Source organism: Mobula birostris, chromosome 20 (genome assembly GCF_030028105.1).
Source record: "Mobula birostris isolate sMobBir1 chromosome 20, sMobBir1.hap1, whole genome shotgun sequence".
In the NCBI taxonomy this organism is placed as follows: Eukaryota; Metazoa; Chordata; class Chondrichthyes; order Myliobatiformes; family Myliobatidae; genus Mobula; species Mobula birostris.
In genome coordinates this window covers 12054964-12080151 of record NC_092389.1, presented here as the reverse complement: position 1 = coordinate 12080151, position 25188 = coordinate 12054964, and the positions used below count along the sequence as shown (strand labels likewise).

At 42.4% G+C, this 25188-nt stretch overlaps 2 protein-coding genes across 3 annotated transcripts in view; both read right to left on the bottom strand.

Moving 5' to 3' along the window:
* Positions 1-8159: 8159 nt before the first annotated feature.
* The window catches only part of nectin1b (nectin cell adhesion molecule 1b), a 548976-nt gene continuing 531947 nt past the window's right edge, over positions 8160-25188 (bottom strand). For both annotated transcript variants that reach the window (XM_072238137.1, XM_072238130.1), the window contains one exon: positions 8160-8773. In XM_072238137.1, coding sequence (XP_072094238.1) covers positions 8558-8773 — 216 coding nt within the window. In that variant the 3' untranslated portion in view covers positions 8160-8557. The remainder of the gene's footprint in view (positions 8774-25188) is intronic.
* On the bottom strand, positions 10474-12361 carry LOC140184927 (sin3 histone deacetylase corepressor complex component SDS3-like). The gene is made up of 2 exons (XM_072238138.1): positions 11721-12361; positions 10474-10768 (listed from the first exon to the last, which is right to left on the bottom strand). The coding sequence occupies exons 1-2, from the start codon at positions 12359-12361 to the stop codon at positions 10474-10476; spliced, it is 936 nt and encodes a 311-aa protein (XP_072094239.1).

Here is a 25188-nt window from a genome sequence, read left to right as displayed (position 1 = left end):
CAATCTGGTTAAACTCAATGACTGAAAGGTGCAGCTTGCATGCCATTTTAGAATGGACGCTATGGGATGACTTGGTGTGCGGGCTGGTAAATGAGAAAATTTGGGTTTGACACATTGGGCGTAAGGTTCAAAGGACCATGTAGGATTACAGTCAGTATGGAATTGACACTTAACTTCACTCAGGGTCTGAGCTGCAAGGAGGAAACAAGCCACAGAAAAAGGAATGGCAGTACAGTGTTCTCAGCTGAGTCACATTGGCAATACAGGCCGACTCGCTGAGAAATCCAGTAACTGCAGGGTCACATGGCCTCTAAAGGTAGGAGGCCTTGCAATTGATGTTGCATGAGCCTTGGAATCTCCTTCCAAGGTAGCCTGGTGCTATAACACCTTCAGCCTATTGTATGGGCTGGGGGGGAGGTTATGTGGGTGCAAGTCCCTGAACCGAGAAACTGCTGGCAAGGATGGTAGTCCCTATTTGCCTTGGACACAAGAGGCAAAAGAACATAGTGCCATTCATACACTGGAAATGGATAATGAAGAGCTGGAAATAGGTGTATTGAGCGGAATTTGTTGCACATCTGTCGAGGAGAATAATGAAAGTACGCGCAAAGTAACCTCATTTATTGAGAACTCCATTATAAGCATGCATATTTATACTGCTGCAGGCTGGTTTGTTTTAGACCAGAATGTATATCACAAATACTTTCTGAAGAGGCACTGAAGAATGGTGTTGGGTCTCACTGTAGGAGGGCCTCACCAGTTGGTGGGAGATAAACTGTTGGGTTGCCAATGCATACGGAAAGGTCCAGTTAGTTATCATTGTTATGGGCATAGGACAGAGACCGGATTGAACCCCACAGACAGTGGGACTATATGTTTCTAAAAATTGTAGCATTGGCCCGTGAGGGAATCCAGGAGTTATTTGCGTCGTGGTCTGTACTGACTTCGGCCGAACAATTCACTGGCAGGTGGGCTTGAGAGGTGCCAAGAAGGCTTTTGTGCATAGACCAGAGAAACTCGCTGCAGCTTTAATAGTGATCATGGAGAATGAGGAACTGATAGTGCTATTCCAGCACCCGAAAATGAAAGAGAAGGTGAAACTCAGGTTAAGAGTTTAGCAAGGATAGATTTGTCACTATGTGAGGGTCATGGTGGTGATCATGGTGCTGAGAATGAGGTAACAGCACTATTGTGGATGGGATTTGGTGAAAGCCCACCTGAACAGAAATGTGAGGCTAAAGGATGTGTTAAGCAGCTAAATTCTTACGGATATGAGCGGGAGGTTCTGCCAATTCAGACAAAGGTCAGACTGGAAAATAAAAGAAAGACTTTGAGTGAAATGACATGACAGGAAATGGGAAGATGAGGTTGTCATGCAGATTGGTAATTTCAACAAAGAATGCAACACTAAGGACAGTTAAGAGTATGCTAGGAGCATTTCAAGACCCAGGGATCTCCAGTGTTAAAATGATCGAGAGTCCACCAACAAAAAGCTGCACACGCATTTATTTCACTGTGGGGCAGTATGTTACGCAAATATTATATTACAAAGGCAGTGAGATACTTGGACAGAAGATGTGTAATACTTAAGTCTCTCTAGAAGCTATCGCAAGATGGGAAAATAAAGCCGCAGAGCAAAGCATCAAGTGATCCAGAAACATCGTGTTCCAAAGTGAAGGACACTTTGGGACAGTGTGGTATTTTAGGAGCACGAGGAATATCACAGTCCTCACGAGTGGTAACCTGTCTGTAATCGGTTCAGACAACCAGTTCATTGGAGTCTCAGCATGATGGCTGTGCCATTGCAAGGATCCACGGATAAGGCGGAAGGTGACAACATCAGTGCAGGATGCTGCAGCGAGGTCACCTCAATGAACTCCAATGACGTAGTTGTGGTGCAGCAAGCCGCACAAGTCCTGCAAAGAGCTTGGTATCTACAGGGCTTCTTTTGTAGTGATAGAGAATAGAGTCATAGAGCAGTACAGCATAGAGACAGGCCCTTCAGCCCATCTAGTCCATGCTGAACTGTTATTCTGCCTAGGTCCATCTGGATCATAGCCCTTCGTACCCCTCCCATCCATGGACTTATCCAAACTTCTTTTAATTATTTATAATAGGCTGAATTAAGTTCAAATTGAGTTGAATACCTTGAGGAAGGAAGGAATTGTACCATGGAGGCATTCCAAGGATCTCATGAGTGATGGTGCACAAGACCCAAACTGATACAGTATATCCAAAGTGAAATTGGGGAGGATGAGCTGAATTAGGGCCATTGAATGCCATCCAGAGAGAGGTCAGAGGTGATTACTTTAACTTCAATAGGGACCGGTTTTCTGTACCTGTTGCAATTCAAAATGTGAGACCAAGTGGATACAGAGACACAAAAATGGGGAGCCTAATAAAGGAATTAAGATTAAAAAATCATATATATATAGTACTGTGCAAAAGACCTAGGTATATATATATTGGGGTTCCTAAGACTTTTGCACAGTACTGTAGTCATTTTATGTATTACACTGTATTGCTGCCACACAAATCTCACGACCTATGTGAGTGACGATAAACCTGATTCTGATATGGGTCTCTATTGTGGACTGAGAATGGGAAGGGGGCAGGGAGAGGGGAGAGAGCGGGAAGCACCGGAGAGACGTCCTGTAATGATCAATTGTTCAGAATCAAATGACCTTGTCTGGTGTCTCAGGGCTGTGTCTGCACCCCGGCACTCCCTCTCTGCCACCTGTCTTGCACCTCTCCTGCGACGCTCTGCCCTAACCATTCCCAGCACCCCTTGCGCCCACCAGGTTGACAAACTCGCTCTCCGCTCCACACTGACAAAAGCCTTAGGCACCCTGGCTATATATATGTGTCTCAGACTTTTGCACAGTACTGTGTACTGAAAATAAATGTAGTTGCAACTACTGTTGTGGTCAGGAAGTATGATCAGCCTGTGTCAATGTTCATATTCAAAAAATAAGTAGATCAATGGATTGATGGTTGTGCACAGTTTGAGAAATAGGTGTTTGATGGGATGTAAGATTATTCTGGAGAGAGGTACCATGGGAATTAAAGTGCCTGGAATGGGTACTGTTGGAGTTTTCAATTTAGGGGCTTGTAGTGCAGAGAACTAGGAACATGGGTATATTTATGACTGAAAATATGTTTCTGTGAAATCCATTAGTTTATTGTATAATTACACATAAGTAGAAAATTAAATGCTGGCTTACTATGTTGATGGCTTGTATGAGTTTGTTCTTTCTACAACTGTTTGTTACAGCTTTGGATACATTACTGCAGCAGGCACTACTGTGAGTTTTGTGTTGATTGTCTTAAATAAAGGATGCTTTGTTGGTAGCTTCCCCCTTGGGACATACCTTCACGAACAGCAACACAAACATGATGAAATCTGTAGATGCTGAAAAACACAAAACTGTCCATGGGCAATGTAGCAATAATCTCTGCTGGAAAATGCTATAGGTCATAGTTTAACAAAACTGGGAAAATGTACCTCTAATAGGTAAATCCTCTGAATTTTGTGACTGCTAGGGGTCCCTCATTAGGCTTCAGAGCGACATTCGTTAACAGCGGAAATAAAGGTGACGTATAGGTATATGAGTAAGAGCAAAACGAGACTTGTGCACCCGACAAACTCATCAACAGGTGGGGTAAGTGTATCCTTGTATGTTACATACAAAACGTAACGATGATAAACTAATGTGTAAGAGTGTTAGGGATTAGAGCAGTCTCGTGCGTTACACACTAAGTGCATTAATGATCAAGAATAGTACATCTTGTAACTACACCAGTGATAGATTAGTGTAACCTTTCCTATGTACCACACTAACAACGGCAGAGCACATCGACTTTGTACACAATTTTTCTCTTGGAATACAGAGTTAATTTTCAGTTGTTCAGTAGGGTCTTTGCACTGTTATTCAAGAGGCCAGAGAAAAATGTTTCTAACATATGAGAAATGCTGCAGGCAGTCTATGGGTGGCACTGAGAAAGGTTAATGCTTGGGAATTAATTCTCCATCACAATGATCAGCTATTCTCTAATTCGAACCTTGTACTCTTTGGACTTGCTCTCCCCTTTGAAAGAGATTCACAGAGAGCTCGTGGTGCTGGAGAGGAATGCTATTTGCCTTTAAAATGCTCTAGCACAGAGGAGTAATAATCCAGTTCTCAATCCAATATTGATGGCTTTATAAGGAGAGCTGCACAGAATGAAAGCTCTCGGCTCTCACTGAACATAATACAGTTGTGTTTTGGGGCGCCATGGTAGCATAGCGTTAGCGCGATGCTAAAGCAGTTTGGGGCATCGCAGTTCGGTGTTCAATTCCGGCGCTGTCTGTAAGCAATTTGTTTGTTTTTCCTGTGAGTGCATGGGTTTCCTCCAGATGCTCTGGTTTCCTCCCACAGTCCAAAGATGTACCGATTAGTAGGTTAATTGATCATTGTAAACTGTCCTGTGATTAGGCTAGGGTTGAATGAGTGGGTTGCTGTGCAGCGTGGCCCATTGAGCCAAAGGGCCTGTTCCAAGCTGTATCTCCGAATAAGTAAATAAATAAAACAACGTGTTCAGTGCAGGATCCCACCTATGGAAAAATAAATATAACTGCTCAAGATGTTTGGCACTGGGTGCACCGACTTCTGCCTTGAAAGGACCCTTCTGCGCTTGCTCGTTATGTCGCATGTCCTGAAATGTTAGTTCACATTTCCATGTAGATTGAATGTCATTGTAATGCAGGTGTCTGCTCCCTTGTGTGGTGACATCACCAATGTGTATGATGCCAATCAGGCATGTAGCGGCACAAATTGTTTCAGAAATTCATGGCCCGTGACCTTGAACTTTAACTTTCAGTGAATCATATGCTGTAAATTGTAGCAGATTGGAAATAGTTTATATCTCATAAATCCTCATGTATTAAAAATCTTATTGCCGCAATCCTGAGCACCCAGCTGAAGCATCTTCACAGTGCTGTGCATTCAAAGGGGAGCACTTTGACTTGTTTCCTATGAGTCATCCCTGAGTGAGGCAGCTGCCCAATTCATCCTGCAAGTTGGGTTTCTTAAAGGAAGGAACCCACAACATCTATTTTTAAAGCAAGGATGTACCAGTTTGGATGACTCTAAAGTTAGCATTGTGGCATAAACAGTGCCTGCTAGATGCAGCAAAAATTGGGGAAATCCAAACACCAAGAACTCATCTTTGAATTATAGGAAAGGTGTCACAGCAACTCGCACTGTTGTGAATAACTCATTGTCTTTCACACTTATTCTTGTTCTTTCAAGACTTTTATCTGACACTTTTTCCTGTCGAGATTTGTGTGCAATTGAAAAGCAAAATACTGCAGATGCTGGAAATCTGAAATAAAGGTAAGGACTGTTCAGTAGATCAAGCAGCATCAATGGAGAGACAAACTGAGTTAATATTCCAGGTTGCTCTCCTTTTATCAAAAAAGGTAATCAAATCAAACTTCACACGTTTTAATCTCCAAAGATGCTTGACCTTCTGAATATTTGCAGTGATTTCTTTTATTTCTGTAAGTTTATCTGCCCTGCTTCTTAGCTGTTAACACAGCTTCTGAATTGAGTCTCGTGAAGTGAAGAGAGCCTGCGAAATACATCTTCGGCACGATATTTATGGCTAAATATTTGGTTTGTTTTAACAGTGAACATGAGTAGACTACCTCTTAATCCATTTTCATGTTTTAACTGTGTGTTTAATGGTTTAACCAGCACCACAACAGAAAAGCAGCAAGAGTCTATCAAGAGAGAATTTATACATTTTGGGTGCAAGACACCTGGCATTATTCCTAAAGCCTCCATTTGACATAGTGCTTAGATACTGAAAACATGTTTCAATGCTATGTGGCAGTTCAGGCTTTGTATATCAAAGTGCAATAGGACGTGGGAATTCTATCTAAGGGAGAGGGGAAATATTTGGTCCATTAGAATTCTATCCAAAAAGAATCATTGTGACGGATCAGGCAAAATAGAGAATGGGGAGAAACCAGGTCCATTGCATTCTATCCTATGTGAGCAAATGGAAAGGGTTTGGTTTTATGAAATCTCATTTCAATGTAAAGAATAGGATTGTGTTTGGCCATTATCAGAGTGAAAAGGATGGGGTTTGAAGTGTGCGGTAGAAATGAACATGAAAAGATTTTGGTCATTTCAGAGTATATTGTAGGACAGAATCGGGACAGGTTTGGAATATAAGATTCTACGTAATGTGAATAAAGAAGGGTGATTCTTTAATTATAATAAGGTATGTAAGAGGAATGGCTTCTACTCGAAGAATAGTTTGCTTTCTTATTTGTATGTATCTAAAATCAAAAATAAACAAAGTGTAATTGTCATGTAGTTGAAAAAGGAAAAAGAAGCAGAGGTCAGCTGATGCACGTCTCCAAACCGCGGCATGGTCAATATCCATCATCCCAAGTACCAGCAAACCATCGTTTTACCAGCTTGGCTAAAATGTCTCAATTCTCCCTATAACAAATGCCACTTCCAAACTAAATCTTTGTATAAGTGTTTAAGTAAAAGCTGAAGTCATTAAACTATAAACTGTCATTTCCACAACTCTAAATAGAGAATATTTTCATCATTAAAATAATTCTTGACAAAGTGCTTCTACATTAACTAGTGCACTACTGAGCCACACAGTCCAGAAAGACCTCAGCCTCAGACCATCTTGAACTCATGGACTTCAGCTGGGGCAACAGTTAAGACGCATCAACTCCCTGAAAAGGGTGGACTGGAGTTGGGGGGGTGGGGAGGAAAAAAGTCCAAGCTGATCCAGGACTTCTGATTGGCGTCTGGCCTCTCTTGTGTAGATGATGGGAAGGGACAGGATTGGCTTTAACAATGATGCCTTTGAGTTGAGTGTCTGGGCGAAACCAACTGAGCAACTCTACCCATGCAGAAGGGCTACCTGGGTAAGGTACTCGAAAGTAGGTGTACCCTTGAAAGTATCAGTGCTTTCAGAGGAGGAGGACAGGAAATTGCTGATGAAAGATCTTGTGTTTTTTTTTAATATTTAAAAGAGGAAGAATTTCCACCCTTACTCAATCTGGACTAAGTATGACTCCACATTCGCCAATAAGGTGACTCTTTACTGCCCTCTGAAATGACCAAGCAAGCTGCCAGATTCATGGGGCAATTCTGAATGGGTCATAAATATGAAGCTTGCCAGCAAAGTCACATGCAGTGAATGAATTAAAACTAAGTCATCACTAGCCACTTTATCTCTGGCAGGATCAAAGTCATCCCCCCAGATCATGCCCTACAAAACCTTCAGATAGGCTGCAATAAATTATAGTTGACTAATACAACTTCTCATATTTTCTCTTCTCTTAATTCTCCCCTTCTCTTTGTCTTCCTGTTCTACTCCCCTCTGTTAGCTCCTGATATATTTACAACACAACACTTCCTCTCAAACATGCCCAGGTCTGGCCTGAGTATATGGATGGTAATTGGTCATGTTTTCCCTGCTTTTTGAAGAAGTTCTTGGTTTTCGGGCTGAGCACATCATTAAACATTACAGGGTCCATTTGCTTCCAGCCTTTTTACCATTCCACCCACCGATTGTCTTTACATAGTGCAATGTGAACTGTCAGCATCAGCACTGTTGTGTGGAGTGGAGGGGGTTCCTGTAGGCCAGGCCCAGTATGGTTAACTATCCACCCTCAATGCACTCCTACTCAGAGAAGACCAGCTTCACACATACTGAACGTTTTGGCTTGTTGCAGGGTCCGAAACAAAATGGAGGTCACTGCTCACACACAAAAGCAGATAAGCGCAATGGAATATTGGGTCATAGTCACGATCATTAGGATTGGCCAACCATTATCACAATATGGGGGTCACAACCAGCCAATGGGAGAGGAGGCTAACAGTGGAAATGGTGGGATGCCCATTCAACCCAGCCCTCCGAAACACATAGAGTTCACGATCAGACAGGGATCAATGCTGGTTATTGATCAGCCAGCGTTCAAGGGGCAGTGTTGGAAGCAGATTTTTCTGCATGTAAAGTAAGACCCAAACCCATTGCATCAAAGACAGCAGCAGCAGCATTGTATACCCACCGTCACGTACACAAGAACAATATCAAACGGCACTACAACTTTCAACATTTCCCCTCCCTCCCACCCTCACCAAAGCCCAACTTACTCCCCCATGACTGTCCCAGAACCCCGCACCAGTTGACATGCAGCAGTGTCTTGGCTCAAAAGCAGACACTCCTGATAGTGTCAGACCAAAAGCGCTATAACAAGGCCTCGGGCAGAAGTTTGCATGTGTTTGTGTTCGTGTTGACACTAATACTACTTGTGAAGGCAAAGTCACAACCCTAACCCTTTTAAAACCAGTGTGTGGCAGAAATATTTTTCCGTTTGAGTGCCACATGGGGCGCGAGGGAGTGAAACAAAACTCAAGTTCCATTGGTTAACAAAGGGTTAAGTGGCTTTAAGCCAAAGTCTGAAAGAGGAGTTTTGTTGCTGGACAGTGGGCTCAGTGCTGTGCCCTCATGGCCACAGTTGGTCAGTGACAGTCATTTACACATACTGTTCTTTTGGGTAAATGTATGGTGCCCGGGAGCCAGGCTGGGGATATCGGTGAGCGGCATCAGGGTGACGGGAAGGGTCCGGGGGTCTATACGATAACTTATTATAAATAGGGTGGAGTTGCTCCAAGTAGTCGTCATGGTGATCGTGCTGGCCGCTCACGTATTCGTCCTCGTCTGATAGTTCTTCATAGCGATTTCCATTGTACTGTGGGAAGACAGGGCAGAATTCAGATTCAGCTTTGTCCTTTGCATAGACAAATCAAACAACAATTTTTAACAGAAATCCATTTACACAACAGTAAGGTTGTGAGGATCACTATGTCATGCTGGGACTTATTCCCCACCCTCCTGCGCCTAGCTGACACGCCTGGTCTTCACGTGACGCAATGTGAGCATTTGTTTGTGCATGTGTTACACACACATTTTATAAGAGCAGTAAATTTACCCATTCACCAGTTGGAGCTGGTTTGTAGAGGGTAAATGTTTCATTCTTTATTGTTAAGTGCAAACATAGAAATCTCTTTTTACTTTCTTGGATAGTGAAGCACTTAGTCTTTAGTGAATGTTGAGTTAGATTGGTTCTAGCCATAAGATTGTGTTACATTGGGACTCAGTTGAATGATAGCTTCCCTGTCCGTGTCATTGCTGCTGGCTCTGCAGTCCTCCCGGATCTCCACATTCCTCCATTTCAACTTCTTATGTATCTAGATTTGGCATCACTCCTCAACTGGATGCAACAACCTAAGCTCCGGAATTTCCTCTGTCGCCCTCCTGAAAATCTGTCCTGTTTCAACAACTCCCCACATCCCACAAAGTGGCCCAGTGTCAGGATTAAATACTTTTTACCATCTTACCATATGTACAAGGTGGTTCTGGTTTAAGGAGATGCACAGAGAGGAAATTCTACAACAGAAATGCAACTGAGATTTTCTTGTCTCAATGATCGATGGAATTGGGTTGATATTGGGGGAGGAGCAGATTCCATGAGCATAATTTTCCCTTAATTGCTCCTTGAACAAAGATTTATTCTTAACAATGCACCAGAAAGAGTATCGTTCCTTTCTGCACACATTTCAGGGAAGAGATTACAATCATTACCCCATCATCTTTCAGCTCATACAAAAGATTCATTTCCCTGCAAACATCCTGAAATTCACTGAGTACTATTTTTCCACCATTATTACCTGTGAGTTGACCTTCATATTAGGAAGATAAGAATAAAATAACAAAGAAAAGCAAGAGCCTACTCAGCTCTTTAGGTTTGTGTCAGCTTTCATCTCCATCTTCCTGCACTATCCCCAAATCATGGTATTTATTTATTTAGAGATACAGCACGGAACAGGTCTGTTGTGTATGTGGCCTGGTTACACAACAATGCTATTAATAAAAATGCTGGAGATGGGAGCTAAGGTTCATGGTTCTTTACTGGTAGAGTCCGAACTCAGCACACACGTACAGATCAATATGCGCCTAATAGCGCATGCAACGACATGTTACTAAAACATAAAGTAGTCCCTTATTATGCTGTAGGCTATACGGTACACTCCTCCCCTTTTAATTTAATAGTGTAACAACTTTTTTTTACTGGGGCATTATGTTAAATAAATATGTTTACCCTTAACGTACAAACGCCTACCATTTGTTTACTTAGCAACTTAATAATATCAAAATATAACAAAGTAACGTAATAATATCGAATTATAACAAGCCTTTTTTTAAAACTTTTGGTTTAAGACCCATTTATAACTCTAGTCTCCGGGGGAGGGGGGTCTTCTCTGCCTCTCCGGGTAACGTCTGTCAATAAACTTGTTTGTTTTAATACAGATTTCCATATAAAAGTCATGAAAAGTTGACCTCTGAGCATAGGGAGTTAAGAAGATGTGCCCCTCCAACTTGCTAAGAGTTCTAGGCAGCAGATCGCCTCTGTATAATGAAGACTCCTCTGTGCAGCTGTCCTAGATATATACGCAGCTTTGTGCTATCACTTGTCTTCCTTACCCATATCTCCTTTCTTCCAACTGAGCTAATTACACAGCCAATCTTCGTATGCTCCTTAGAATCCAAATACGTAGCCTGACCTTTAGGATACCATCTTTTATCGTAATATAACTTTCCATCTTCTATTCGTGCTTCATATCTTTGTGCTGGTGATTTAGCAGGAGTGCTGGGAAGATGCTCAGGAGAAAACGGAGATGCTGTCACTTTTTGTGGAACATGTCATTTTTGGAGTTAAAGAAATACATGATAAATTGGAGAACAAGGTTGCATTCTACGCTGGCCAACTTGCAAACAGTTTGAACAGTAACTCTGATGTGAGATCCTGAGGGCTCTTTTGGGCTGTGGTTCAGGACCTCAGGGACTGTAAAAATAGTGCAGGATGTCTGTTCTTCAGGTATGATCTGAAAGAATGTATAATTTGCTTAGGAGAACTCAACGATCTCATCCTGCTTCCATGTGATCATTTTTACTGTTTAAAACGTATAAAGCGGTGGCTTGAATCAGGACAATGACTCTGCCCACTGTGCCTAGATGATGATTATGTACCAGCGGTAACAGAAGAAATAAGTGAAGCTGTAGGAAAATTAGTCATATTTCGCAAGAGATGTGATGCACTTTTCGTAGCTTCGGTTTCCATGGTCTGCTTCAAAGATGACTTGCCACCAACAAAAGAAGTGGTTGGTGATCTGCTGTCTCTGCTAGTTATTCAAAAGTCGGAGCAATCCAATGACTCACAGAAAGAACAGTACTTTACCAGTAATCTTTCACCATTTGACGAAGCAGTTGATTGAAATCCTGTTGTTCGTTTCATTGTTCTTAAGCTGCTGTTAAAGTACAGTTTTGCTGATATTAAGGATTACCTGCAGTGCTATCTGTCTGGCTCAAGAGGGAGAATTCCTTCAGGTGCACATTCAGCACAAATGTGAAAATACAACAATAGAAACCTTACAGTTTGTTGCCAGAATTCGCCTCTGTTCTGATGCTGTTTCCCAACTTCTTTGTGAAAAACAAGACACATTGGCTGAGGATTCAAATATGTACGTGCAAAAGAAACTTTCCTGCAAAGGATTAAATGTATGATTCTCAATGGAGGAAATGATTGGTTCGAGATTTACCTTGTGCGAAAGCTGTTCTGTTTGAATGGAGGTGCTGGTCTTTTCGGAGATTTAAGCTTATTGAGAGTTTGCAGATCTTCTATTATCTGTTCACCTGTTAACAAGTAATTTAACAGTGCAGGTGCAGGTTTTTGTCTTTTGTCTGTAATTGGAGCAGGGTCAATAGGTCTCCTCCTTAGTTTCCTAGTTGTTATTGACTTTACCTCCATAGAATCTCCTGTGAGCTCCATTGTTAGCCTCTCATTCTCAATCATCTTTTTCTTTTCTTCTAACTCAATCTTTTTATCTTCAAATTCCTTCACTGCTGCTTTCTTCTCTTTAATATAATTCCTTTCCACTTGTTCTGTCTCCAGTTGCAGAAAAAGCTCTGCATTTCGTATTCTTTCCTTGTATTGTTGATCTAGTTTCTTCATCCTTTTCTGATACTCCTGCAAAGTGCCTTCCTGTAACTGCTGTAGCTGTCTTTTGAGAGATGTCAATCTCTCCTGGTACATCTGCTCTTTTACTTCCAGGTAGTCTTCATCATCCTGTTTATTGGCAATATCTGTCTCCCTTGCATTCTCTGTATCTTCACCTGAGTCGTGGCCACAGATACTGCGTTCGTCCTCATCGTCAACACTGTCTAGCTCCTCCCCGTCATTGTAATAGTCAACAATGAGTGAGAGGAGAGCTACAGACATCTTCCCCGCCGAGCTGCCCTCCTTTGTTGACACATCTAGTGCCTTGATGGTGTTCCAAACCAACTGGATTTTCCTGAGCAATTCACGTCCCAGCAACAGTGGTCCTCCATTTTTCAGTACATAGAGGTTCAGCTGCTGTGTTTTACCTTCGTAGGTCACTGTCACTTTAATTTTGCCTTTGGGACACACTTTCTGCCCTGTGTAAGTCTTTAGCAGTAGTTTAGTTCGTTTCAGAGGTATGTGAGAAAACAGTTGTTTGTAGTCGTGTACAGAGATCATTGTTAAAGCTGAGCCAATATCCAACTCCATTTTCAGTTTCGCAACTGCCACTTGTGGAGTGACCCATATTACTCTTCAATCATCTGTCTCTTTCACGCTGTGAAGTTGAAGACAAGACAATTCACTTTTGTCTGAGTCGTTTTCACCAGAATTGCTTTCTTTCATTTTGTGCACATTGTTGTATTTTCCTTTCTGGGGTTTCTTGTTTCCCTGTATTTTGTCCTTTTTCTGCTGTTTACTAGCTCTGTCAGTGTGGCCCTGTTTGCCACAGTTTCTGCATTCTTTGTCTTTAAACCAACAGTCCTCGGGGTCTTGTGATATGTTCCCACAACGGTAACATTTCTTTCCTTCATTTCTGTTCAGTGAGATTTTATTTGTAGCATATTCCAGAGATTTTTGTTTTATCTCTGAAGCACCCCATGCCACTGTTTCTGTTGATATTGCAATGTTTAGCGCTTTCTTGAATGTAAGGTCTCTTTCACACAGGAGCTTCTTCTGCGTGGTTTCACAGTGCATGCAACACACTAACCTGTCCCTCAATGCGTCTGATAGACCAGCTCCAAATTGACAATGTGCTGATAATTTGCACAATTCAGCACAATATTCAGAAATGCTTTCATTTTTGCTCTGATTCCGATTGTGAAATTTAAATCTTTCAGCAATGATCAGTGATTTGGGGTTTAAATGCTTTTGGAGAGTGTCTACTGTTTGCTTGAACATTTTGTCAGCTGGCTTTTCAGGGGTTAACAAGCTCGAAGCAGGCCGTATGTTTTTGCTCCCATAATACTGAGTAAGACGCTGGCTTTCTTTTCATCCTTAACACTGTTAGCCTCACAATATAACTCCACTCTTTCAATGTAAGTTGCCCAATCTTCAATGCCACTATCAAATGCTGTAATGGTTCCAATCATCGCCATCTTTGTTATGTTAATTTAGCCCCGTTCTCCCCTTATTTTCCTTTTTGACTCATATGTCCGTTTTGCTAGCGCTACAAGCGCACTCCATCTAGATGTGTGTGTCGCTCCTTTTTATCTCCCTTCTGGGGCAGGCAGGCCCTCAGCCCCTGGGGGTCAGTGCCAGCTGTGGTCTCGGCTGGATGTGCTGCGTCTGTTGGTCTCCCGACGTTCCCGACCCCGGCTGTGCTCCCGCTTCCTTTCAGACTCGTGGCCTTGCTCTGCCTCCTTCTCCCGCTCCTTGGCTCGTTCCTTGCGCTCTTCTTCCAAGCCTTGTTATTCAATTAAAACATGGCGTTCCAGTACGATGTAGGTTCATTTACCTCATCGCCAATTTGTTGTGTATGTGGCCTGGTTACACAACAATACTATTAATAAAAACACTGGAGATGGGAGCTAAGTTTCATGGTTCTTTACTGGCAGAATCTGAATTCGACACACAATTACAGATCAATACGCGCCTAATAGCGTATGCAACAACGTGTTACTAAAACATAAAGTAGTCCCTTATTATGCTGTAGGCTATATGGCCCTTTGAGCCGCACCACTCAGCAACCCCAGACAAACTCGGCTTAACCCTAACCTAATCACGGGACAATTCACAATGCCCAATTAACCTACCCGGTACACCTTTGGACTGTGGGAGGAAACCGGAGTACTTGGAGCAAACCCACACATTCCAGAGGGAGGATGTACAGAGGACGTTGGAATTGAACTCTGAACTCTGATGCCCCAAGCTGTAATAGCGTCCCGCTAACTGCTACACTACCGTGGCACATCTAAGCACCTCCTGCAGCTTTTTAACATTTTTTTTCTCATCACAAGTACGTTCTTGTCCTTGCTTCAGTCTTCGCACCACTGTCATGGTCAGATAGAGCTAAACTCCATAACATTTCTGAGCTGCATCTCCTATGGGAGTGTTAGATTTGGTTTTGCAATATTATGTGCCCTCCCTTCCCTGGAAATGTAAACAAAAGTTTGCTCTGCATCTAACCTGCATTGTGTCACCCCAAGTGGGAGTATTTGGCATTGAAAGCAGATTAAATTTCAAAGCCTAGGCCCTGATGGTGACTAATACCAGGGAACAAACCTGCTGACAGACCATCTGAGCTCAGGGGGTGAGGGATAGCAGGGATAATTGATCTACACTAAATTTTATTTAGCAAGAGTCAGCACTTTCAGAATAGGTGAGCAGGAAATAGGCTTAGTCATAGGTTCCACACTGATGGTCTCTCATGCTGTGCTCTTAATGCAGAGAGCTTTAGCTATGAAAAGCAAAATCGTAACATTTGGGCTGTTTAATTACCTAAAGTTTTTGAGTTAGATATTTGTTGTCCACACAGCTAGTGTTTTCTTTCTTATAGAATTGCTCATGTTGGTTGAATCATTTGCTGTAGAACTTGAGAGGGAGGGATGACCTCAGTCAGGTTTTGGTTAGTGCTGAAAATGAGTGCCGGTGGGAGTGGGAATTTGCATACAGAGGGAAGGTGGGGCCCAACCTACCCGGTCCAACCAGTTTGGTTTCTGGACTTGTGACTACACATTCAGTGACATTTAACACATGGTGCATGATGAGCTCCAGCTGCAAGCTGAGGGTGCAGAAGCCTTTGTAGAAATGCGTAGTGTTTGTGGGTGAAGTGGGGAGGGATGCTGGGATCGTGGGTGTAGCAAGAGCAGTCAGTTCTCAGAAATACATTAAAGTACCACTTAATATCTTGTGGGATACAGAAGTACCACAAAACTTTATATTTTGATTGCTTGTAAACATCAATTTATAATTATAATGTATAGAGAATGAAACAAAATTACTTTTAAACAAAGCATTTATCTTTGCGTGCGTGTTTCCTTTGTCAAGTACTCAGATCAGTGCGCCCTGTTGCCAAGCCCCTGGAGACAATCCCAGTCTTCCAAACCCTCCCTTGCTACCGTGGCGCTTTTTTGATGTTCTTAGTTACAGAATCACAGAGATACAGTAGTGTAACATGCTTTTTGGCTCACTATGTTACCGTGCACTCGTCAAGTACCCATTTTTACCCTGATTCAACCCTAATCGATTTAGTACCTAACAAACTATTGATCTCTGTTTTGAATATTCTCAAAAACTGAGCAACAATATGGAGAGGATTGCAAAAATTAACACCCCAAGCTGAGACGGTGTCCTCCAACCTGTCAGCAGAAATAGACTTGCTGCAGTCACATAAGGCCATAAGATATAGGAGCAGAATTAAGCCATTTGGCCCATTAAGTCTGCTCTGCCATTTCATCATGTCTGATCCATTTTCCCTCTCAGCCCTAATCTCCTGTCTTCTCCCTGTATCCCTTCATGCCCTGACTAATCAAGAACCTATCAACCTCTACCTTAAATATACCTAATGATTTGGCCTCCACAGCCACCTGTGGCAACAAAGTCCACAGGTTCAACACACTCTGGCTAAAGAAATCCCTCCTCATCTCTGTTCTAAAAGGACAGCTCTGTATTCTGTGCCCTCTGGTCTTAGACTCCCCTGTGCCATAGGAATCATCCTCTCCACATCCACTCCATTGAGGTCTTTAAGATTTTTCATAAGAGCATCCATAATTCACATTAGGATAGATGTGAAGTTGCTGAAGGAGATATGTAGTACGGTTCCAAGGATGAGAGATTCCAGCTTAAAGATTTAGATTGGAGGAGGTCCAGGATTAGATTGGAGATGTACAAGTTCATGGCTTTATGTACTAGTCATGACCTTGTACACCTCCATCAAATCTTGAGAAGCTATTTGATGGAGATATACAAGATCATGGCTAGTTTAGATGGAGTAAATAGAGGGAGGCTGTTCCCACTGAGGGGGCATAGACTTCAAGTTTTGGACATCAGAAACAAGATTAATGTGAGAAGAAACATTTTTATGCAGCAAGTTTATGAATAGGAACTCACTGCTTGTGTGGAATGAGAGCTTTTGAAAGGGATGAAATTCCCAAACTCTGGACTATTAGTAGTGATGGTGAGCTGTCTTGAGTCACTGCAATCATACAACAGAGTGATAGAGCATTGATATTTTGTGCACCACAGTTCCCCAGGAGACATTGATTGAGTAGAGGGAGAGAGAGTTTATAAGAACGAGCAGGGGCAGTTGGCATATTTTGTGTGCCACAGTTTCCATGAAGACATTGGATTGCATGTAACTAGGCACTTGACAAGATCCAATAAAAAAAAGTTAGGTTTAAGCAAAGAGGCCATTGTGCAAGTGGCCATAGCGTGAATGGGCAGTAGGGATGCCAGTCAGGATAGCTGAATGCTCCTCTTGCAGGATGTGGGAAGGGAGGGAGACCTCCAGTGTCCCTGACAACTTCACCTGCAAGAAGTGCATCCAGTTGCTGCTTCTAATGGACCACGTTAGGGAGTTGGAGCTAGAACTGGATGAACTCAGGATCATTTGGAAGGATGAGGGGTTGATTGACAGGACATACAGGGAGATAGTTACACCCAAGGTGCAGGTAACTGGGTGACTGTCATGAGGAGGAAAGGGGATAGGCAGCCAGTGTAGAGTACCCTGTGCCTGTTCCTCTCAACAACAGGTATACCATTTTGGATACTGTTGGAGAGGATGACCTATCAGGGGAAAGCCACAGTGGTCAGGTCTCTAGCACTGAGTTCGGCTCTGTGACTTGGTAGGGAATTGGGAAGAAGAGGTGAGCTGCAGTGAAATGGTACTTGTTGGTTAGGGGAACAGACAGGAGGTTCTGTGGATGAGACCGAGATTCCTGGATGGTACGTTGCCTCCCGGGTGCCAAGGTCCAGGACATCTCAAATAGAGTCCTCAGCATTCTTAAGTGGGAGGGTGAGCAGCCAGAGGTGGTGGTCCATGTAGGTACCAATGACATAGTTTGGAGGGGTGATGAGATCCTGCAAAGTGAGTTCAGGGTGTTAGGTGCTATTTTAAAGGACAGGACCTCCAGGGTTGTGATCTCAGGATTGAGACTTGGTTGCAGGAGGAGCAGGACTGGCAGCTCAATGTTAAATAAAAGGGGGAGAGGTGGCATTATTAGTCAGGGGAAATGTCATGGCAGTGCCCAGACAGGACAGCACAGCTCTTCTAGTGAGGCTTTATGAGTGGAACTGAGGAATAAGAAAGGTATGACCATGTTAATGGGACTATATTGTAGACCACCCACAGTCCGCAGGATTTAGAGAAGCAAATTTGTAGAGAGACTGCAGACTGTTGCAAGAAATATAAAGTTGTGACAGTAGGTGATTTTAACTTTCCACATATTGACTGGGACTGCCACATTGTAAAAGGGCTGGATGGGAAAGAACTTGTCAAATGTGTTTAGGAACGTTTCCTTAATTAATCAATACATATAAGTTCCAACAAGAGAGACTGTGATACAAGGTCTCCTATTAGGGAATGAGACAGGGCAGGTGACAGAAGTTTGCAAAGAGGAACACTTTGCATCTTGTGATCATAATTCTTTTAGTTTCAAGGTAATTATGGAAAAGGATAGGTCTGGTTCTCAGGTTGAGGTTCTAAATTGGGAAAAGGTCAATTTTGATGGTATCAGAAAGGATCTTGCAAGTCTGGATTGGGACAGGTCGCTTTCTGGCAAAGATGTACTTGGTAAGTGGGAGACCTTCAAAAATGAAATTATGAGAGCACGGAGTTTGTATGTTCCTGTCAGAATAAAAGGTAAAGATAATAGGTTTAAGGAATCTTGGTTTTTGAGAGATATTGAGGTAGTTAGGAACAAATGAGGTACTTGAGGAGTATAAGAAATGCAAAGGCTATCAGGAGGGCTAAAAAAGACGTGAGGTTGCTCTAGCAGACAATGTGAGGAGAATCCAAAGGGCTTCTATGGATATGTTAAGACCAAAAGGATTGCAAGGGACAAAATTGGTCCTCTGGAAGATCAGAGTGGTAATCTATGCATGGAGCTGAAGGAGATGGGGGAGATGTTAAATGGAATTTTGCATCTGTATTTATTCAGAAGACAGCCACAGAGTCTATCATGTTTGCTGTTGTGTGCTGGGGCAGCAGGCTGAGGGTAGCAGACACCAACAGAATCAACAAACTCATTCGTAAGGCCAGTGATGTCGTGGGGATGGAACTGGACTCTCTCATGGTGGTGTCTGAAAAGAGGATGCTGTCTAAGTTGCATGCCATCTTGGTCAATGTCTCCCATCCACTACATAATGTACTGGGTGGGCACAGGAGTACATTCAGCCAGAGACTCGTTCCTCCGAGATACAGCACAGAGCGTCATAGGAAGTCATTCCTGCCTGTGGCCATCAAACTTTACAACTCCTCCCTTGGAGGGTCAGGCACCCTGAGTCAATAGGTTGGTCCTGGACTTATTTCATAATTCACTGGCATAATTTACATATTAGTATTTAACTATTTATAGTTCTATTACTATTTATTATTTATGGTGCAACTGTAACGAAAACCAATTTCCCCCGGGATCAATAAAGTATCACTATGACTATGACTGTGACTATAGAAGTGAGGCAAAGCAGCAGTGAGGTCATGAAACCTATACAGATTACAGAGGAAGGGGTGTTTGCTGTCTTGAGGCAAATTAGGGTGGATAAGTACCCAGGACCTGACAAGGTGTTCTCTCGGACTCTATGGGAGGTGAGTGCAGAAATTGCAGGGGCCCTAGAGATACTTACAACATCCTTAGTCAGGAGTGAGGTGCCAGAGGATTGGAGGACAGCCAATGTTTAAGAAAGGTGTGAAGAATAAGCCAGTAAATTATAGGCCAGTGAGGCTGACATCAGTATTGGAAAAGTTTTTAGAAGGTATTGTAAGGAACTGGATAGATAAGTATTTGGATAGACAAGAACTGATTAGGTATAGTCTACATGGCTTTGTGTGTGGTGGGTCGTGTCAAACTAATCTTCAAGAATTTTACATAAGTTACAAGGAAAATTGATGAAGGCAAGGCAGTGGATGTTATCTACATGGATCTTAGCAAGGCACTTGACAAGGTCCCACATGGGAGGCTGGTCAAGAAGGTTCAGTCGCTCGTCATTCAAGATGAGATAGTAAATTGGATTAGACATTGGCTTTGCAGGAGTAGCCAGAGAGCTGAGAGGACTACTCTCTGGCTTCTCCAGCGAAGCCAATGTCCAATCCAATTTACTATCTCATCGTGGATGTCTCTCTGACTGGAGGCCTGTGACTAGTGGAGTGCCACAGGGACTGGTGCTAGGTCCGTAGTTGTTAGTCATCTATATTGACAATCTGGATTATAATATGGTAAACTGGATAGTCAAAATTGCAAATGACTGCCAGATTGGATGTGTAGTGGACAGCGAGGAGGTCTATCCAAGCTTGCAGCAGGATTTGGACCAGCTGGAAAACTGGGCTGAAAAATGGCAGACGGAATTTAATGTAGGCAAGCATGAGGTGTTGCAGTTTGGGAGGACTTACCTGGGTAGAATCCTATATGGTGAGTGTTAGGGCACTCAGGAGCGTGGCAGAACTGAGGGATCTGGGAATACAGATCCATAATTCCTTGAAACTGGCGTTATAGGTAGATAAAATCATAAAGAAAGCTTTGGCACATTGGCTTTACTAAATCTCTGTATTGAGTAGAGGAGTTGGGATGTTATGTTGAATTTCTATAAGACGTTGGTGAGGCTTAATTTGATTTATTGTGTGTAGATTTGGTCACCTACCTACAGAACAGAAGTTAATAAGATTGAAAGAGTGCAGAGAAAATTTACAAGGATATTGTCGGGACTTGAGGTCCTAAGTTATAGGGTAAGTTCCAATAGGAACTTTATTCCTTAGAATGTAGATGACTGAGAGGAAACTTGATAGAAGTATACAAAATTATGAGGGGTATAGATAGGGTAAATGCATGCAGGCTTTTTCCACTGAAGTTGGGTGAGACTACAACTGAAAGTCATGGGTGAAGGGTGCAATGTGAAATGTTTAAAGGGAACAGGAGGGGAAATTTCTTCACTGAGAGAGTGGTAAGAGTGTGGAACGAGCTACCAGCACAAGTGATGGATGCAGGTTTGATTGCAACGTTTAAGAGAAGTTTGGATAGGTACATGGATGGGAGGGGTAGGGAGGGGTACTGAGGGCTATGGTCCAGGTGCAGGTTGATGGGAGTAGGCAGATTAATGGTTCAGTATGGACTAGATGGGGCAAAGGGCTTGTTTCTTTGCTGTAGTGTTCTAGGACTTTTGGACTCTTGAGCAGTACAGCACAGAAAGAGACCTTTGACCCATCTAGTCTCTGCTGACATAGTCTTCTGCCTAGACCCATCTATCTGGACTTGGACCATAGCCTTCCATACCTTTCATCCATGTACTTCTTCAAACTTCTCCTACATGTTATATTTGAACCCGCATCTACCACTTCCACTGGCAACTCATTCCACACTCTGAGAAAAGAAGATCCCCCTCAGATTCCCTTGAAATATTTCACCTTTCTCCCTGAACTTAAGACATCTAGTTCTAGTCTGATCTCACATGAGTTACAAAGCGAGCATGCATTCATCTTATCTATAACCTTCATAATTTTGTATACCTCTAAGATCTCCCTTCAGGCTCCTGTGCTCCAGGGAATAAAGTTATAAGCTATCCAAACAATATAGTCGTACATTTTCTCTGCAATCTATCAAGCTTACATCTAGTGATTTGATGAGAAGGCTCAGTACCACCTTCTCTGCTTGTAATGATGGTGGAATTAGAGTTAATCTGATCTTTGGAGAAGGATTTGAACAGGCAGGGTTATAGGGAAGGAAGAGAGGAATGGGATGGATATGATGCTTTCCTAGGAATTTTCAATGAATCAATGGGACAAATGGACTCCTATGATTCTGTGATCATTTATTCTATCTTTTATTCATTTACCTGATGCGGGCATCCTTAGTAAGACCATCCCAAATTACCATTGAGAAGTTGATACAAAGCCTTCTTAATAAATCACTACAATTTTAGAATGATAGTAGTGATTTAAGATGGTTTGCCATCATTTCAGTCAGTCCAGAGTTTGGGGCTTTCATCCAGCCAGCAGTAAAGGAACAGTGGAATATTTCTAAATCAGGAATGTGTAACTTGAAGAAAACTTGCTGGTGGTAGCAGGGAATGCAAGTCAAATCTAAGTAAATTCTCCTCATATGTCTGTTCCCTCATCCCAAGAATCCATATACTGAACCCTTACTGCTCTTATTTTAATTGCAGGTCAACCCATCCTTAGATAAAGAAAAAGGCTGCTGTTGCTGTCCATGTGTGATTTCACCAAGAGTAATATTTCAATCTCTTTGGAACATTAACATGTTCTTTATTACCCTAATCTCTAGTTGAACCTAATCTCTACATTTTTAAGAAATATGCTCAGTTTTTATTTTTCACCTTGAAGTTCCTCCACAGTATACACATGCACCAATTTATCCTGTTTACTTAACCAGGCTACATTCCTTGGCAGCTTCCCTATGTCCTCCTCTCAGTTTGCATTCTGATGTAATTTCATACGATGAGCAAACCCGGTTCTTTCCTCTAAGTCATTAACTTGGACCCCTCCCACCCTGGTTTTTCTCTCTTCACCCCTCTCCTGCTTGGCAGAAAATCCAAAAGCCTGAAATCACATGTCACCAGACTCGAAGACTTCTATCCTGCTTTTTCAGACTCTTGAAAAGACTTCTCAATTGCTACAGTTGAATTCTTGTTCTCCCAATCTACCTTGTCATGGGCTTTCTTTCTTTCTTTCTTTATTCATTTACCTACCAACCAACCAACCAACCAACCAACATTGCACTTGGTTTTCTGCATTGTCTTCTTGTCACTATCCCAATGTACTTATGTATGGCATGATCTGCCCAGATGGCACACAAAACTAAACCTTTTCACTGAACATGTGGCAATGATAAGCCAATAACAAGATTGCAAAGAACTGAAGTTCAATCACTGACTTTCGGCACAGAGCTTAGATAAGGTGACGCAACAGACTTTTAACATCGTAAATCAGCGAGTTGTTTATTATGTCTCCTTTCTCGCTGTGAAATGGGGACATCTCTTTTTCCCTTATTAGGGAGAGAGAGAGAGCCTGTGGTATGTTGAAGTATTGGGTGAACGAGTAGTCTTTGGGGTACTGTACGTCTGCATCTTTGTTGATGCTTTGCTGCATGTTTGAGTGCTTGGTGGAGGGCACTGATGCTTTTTTGCTGGTGGGGAGGTTATTGCTTTGCTGCTGCTTACATGTGGGTGGGGGGAGCTGGGAGACTTTGGGGTTCTAATGTTTAACTGTCAATCATTCTTTGGATCACTCCTCTGTTTTCGTGGATGGTTGCGAAGAAAAAGAATTTCAGGATGTGTATTGTATACATTTCTCTGACATTAAATGTACCTTTGAAACCTTTGAAGAATAGGTATTGTTAATTTCTAAGTTTTTATAACACTGAGTTTGATTCTTAATTTTGAAATAATTTACTTGCAGTGTATTGAAGACTTATATCCTGACAATGCTCATTCATTGTACAGTCAGGTCAGGCTGGTTTTAGCACTGCTGGTATAGTTATGATAGTGAGTGCTCCCTAGGGCAACAAAATTCACCCAGTCATGAAATGTCTCACCATAACACTACTATCAACGAACCAACCAATCGATACGTGGTTTTAAATATTATCAATGAGATTCTGCAGATGAGTCTAGTAACTCCAAAGCTTAGAATCAAAAAGCGGAGTTAAGCGTACACGAGATCTGATAATGATCCGACCATTGCATCGTCCTTGCCTGGCATCTGTTCTTGAGCCAGATAACAACCACACTATATAGATTTTATGAGCCAATTCTTTCCCAGTTAACAGATGAGAAGTCTAAGGTCGTGCAATGTTCAGTTGAGTTCTTAAGACTGGAAGTCAGAGTTTCCCTTTAAAGGTCTACAGATAATATTTTGAAAGTATTTTAAAAAGATATCTGAAAGTGCCTGAAATTAACATGGACCAGCATTCTATTTGTGTTGGCTTTTCATTATATTGAAATAAAATGGGAAAATTTTGTATGGGCAAATTAGCTGTTTTCTATGTGTATCTTACTTCCTCACTTGAAGAATGATATCCAACTTAACAACAAAAAAGAGTCTATTCCATCCTACTGCTGTACGCTGGTATCAGTCAGCCATGTTAGCTTTCTCCAACTAACCCATCAGCATATCCTTCTATTCTCCTCTGCATTACTGTTTATTCTATTCAATCCAATCATCCAGTTCTCTCTGCATGATATCTCTCTACAGTCGTACTACTCTGGGTAAAATATTTTTGTCTGAATTCTCTATTGGATTTATTGGTGATTATTTTATGATAGTCATAGAGTGCTGCGACACAGAGACAGGCCCTTCAGCCCATTTAGTCCATGCTGAACTGTTACTTTCCCTAGTCCCATTGGTCCGCACCTGGATCATAGCTCTCCATACCCCACCAATCCATGTACTTACTCAATCTTCTCGTAAACGTTGCAATTGAACCTGCATCCACCACTTCAGCTGGTACTTCATTCCGCGCTCACACCACCCTCTGAGTGAAGATGTTCCCTCTCAGCTTCCCTTTAAACACTTAACCTTTCACCCTTAACCTATGACCTCTGTATCATAAGACCATAAGACATAGGAGTAGATGGCCCATCGATCATGGCTGATCCTTTTTTCTCTCCTCCTCAAACCCATTTCCCGGCCTTCTCCACGTAACCTTTGATGCCATGTCCAATCAAGAACCTATCAATGTCTGCCTTAAATACACCCAACGACCTGGCCTCCACAGCTGCATATGGCAACAGATTCCACAAATTCACCACCCTTTGGCTAAAGAAATTTCTTTGCCTCTCTTTTTTGAAAGGGCCCTCCCTCTATCCTGAGGCAGTGTCCTCTTGTCCTAGACTACCCCACCACAGGAAACATCCTTTCCACATCTACTCTGTCCAGGCTTTTCAACATTCGAAAGGTTTCAATGAGATCCCCCTCTCATCCTTCTAAATTCCAGCGAGTACAGACCCAGAGCCATCAAATGTTCCTTGTATGATAACCCTTTCATTCCTAGAATCATCCCTGTGAACCTCCTCTGGACCCTCTCCAATGCCAGCACATCTTCCCTAAGATGAGGGGCCCAAAACTGTTCACAATACTCAAGGTGAGTCCTCACCAGTGCCTTATAAAGCCTCAGCATCACATCCTTGCTCTTGTATTCTGGACCTCTTGAAATGAATACTAACATGGCATTTGTCTTCCTCACCACCAACTCTACCCGCAAGTTAACCCATATATCCAGGTTCAACCAATCTCAGTGGATAAAGACTACTTGTATTCACCCTATCTCTACCCCTCATAATTTTAAATGACTCTGTCAAATTGCCCTTCATTCTCCTATGCTCCGGGGAACAAAGCCCTAGCTTATTCAACCTTTCCCTATCACTCAGATCTTCAAGTGCTGGCAACATCCTTGCAAGTTTTCTCTGTGCTCTTTCAATCTTATTGATATCATTTCTGTAGATAGGTGACCAGAACTGCACACAATACTCCAAATTTGAATTCGCCAACGTCTTATACAACTTCAATATAACTTCTCAACTATGATGACTCATTGTTTGGCCTCTCCCCTCTTTAGGTGAGA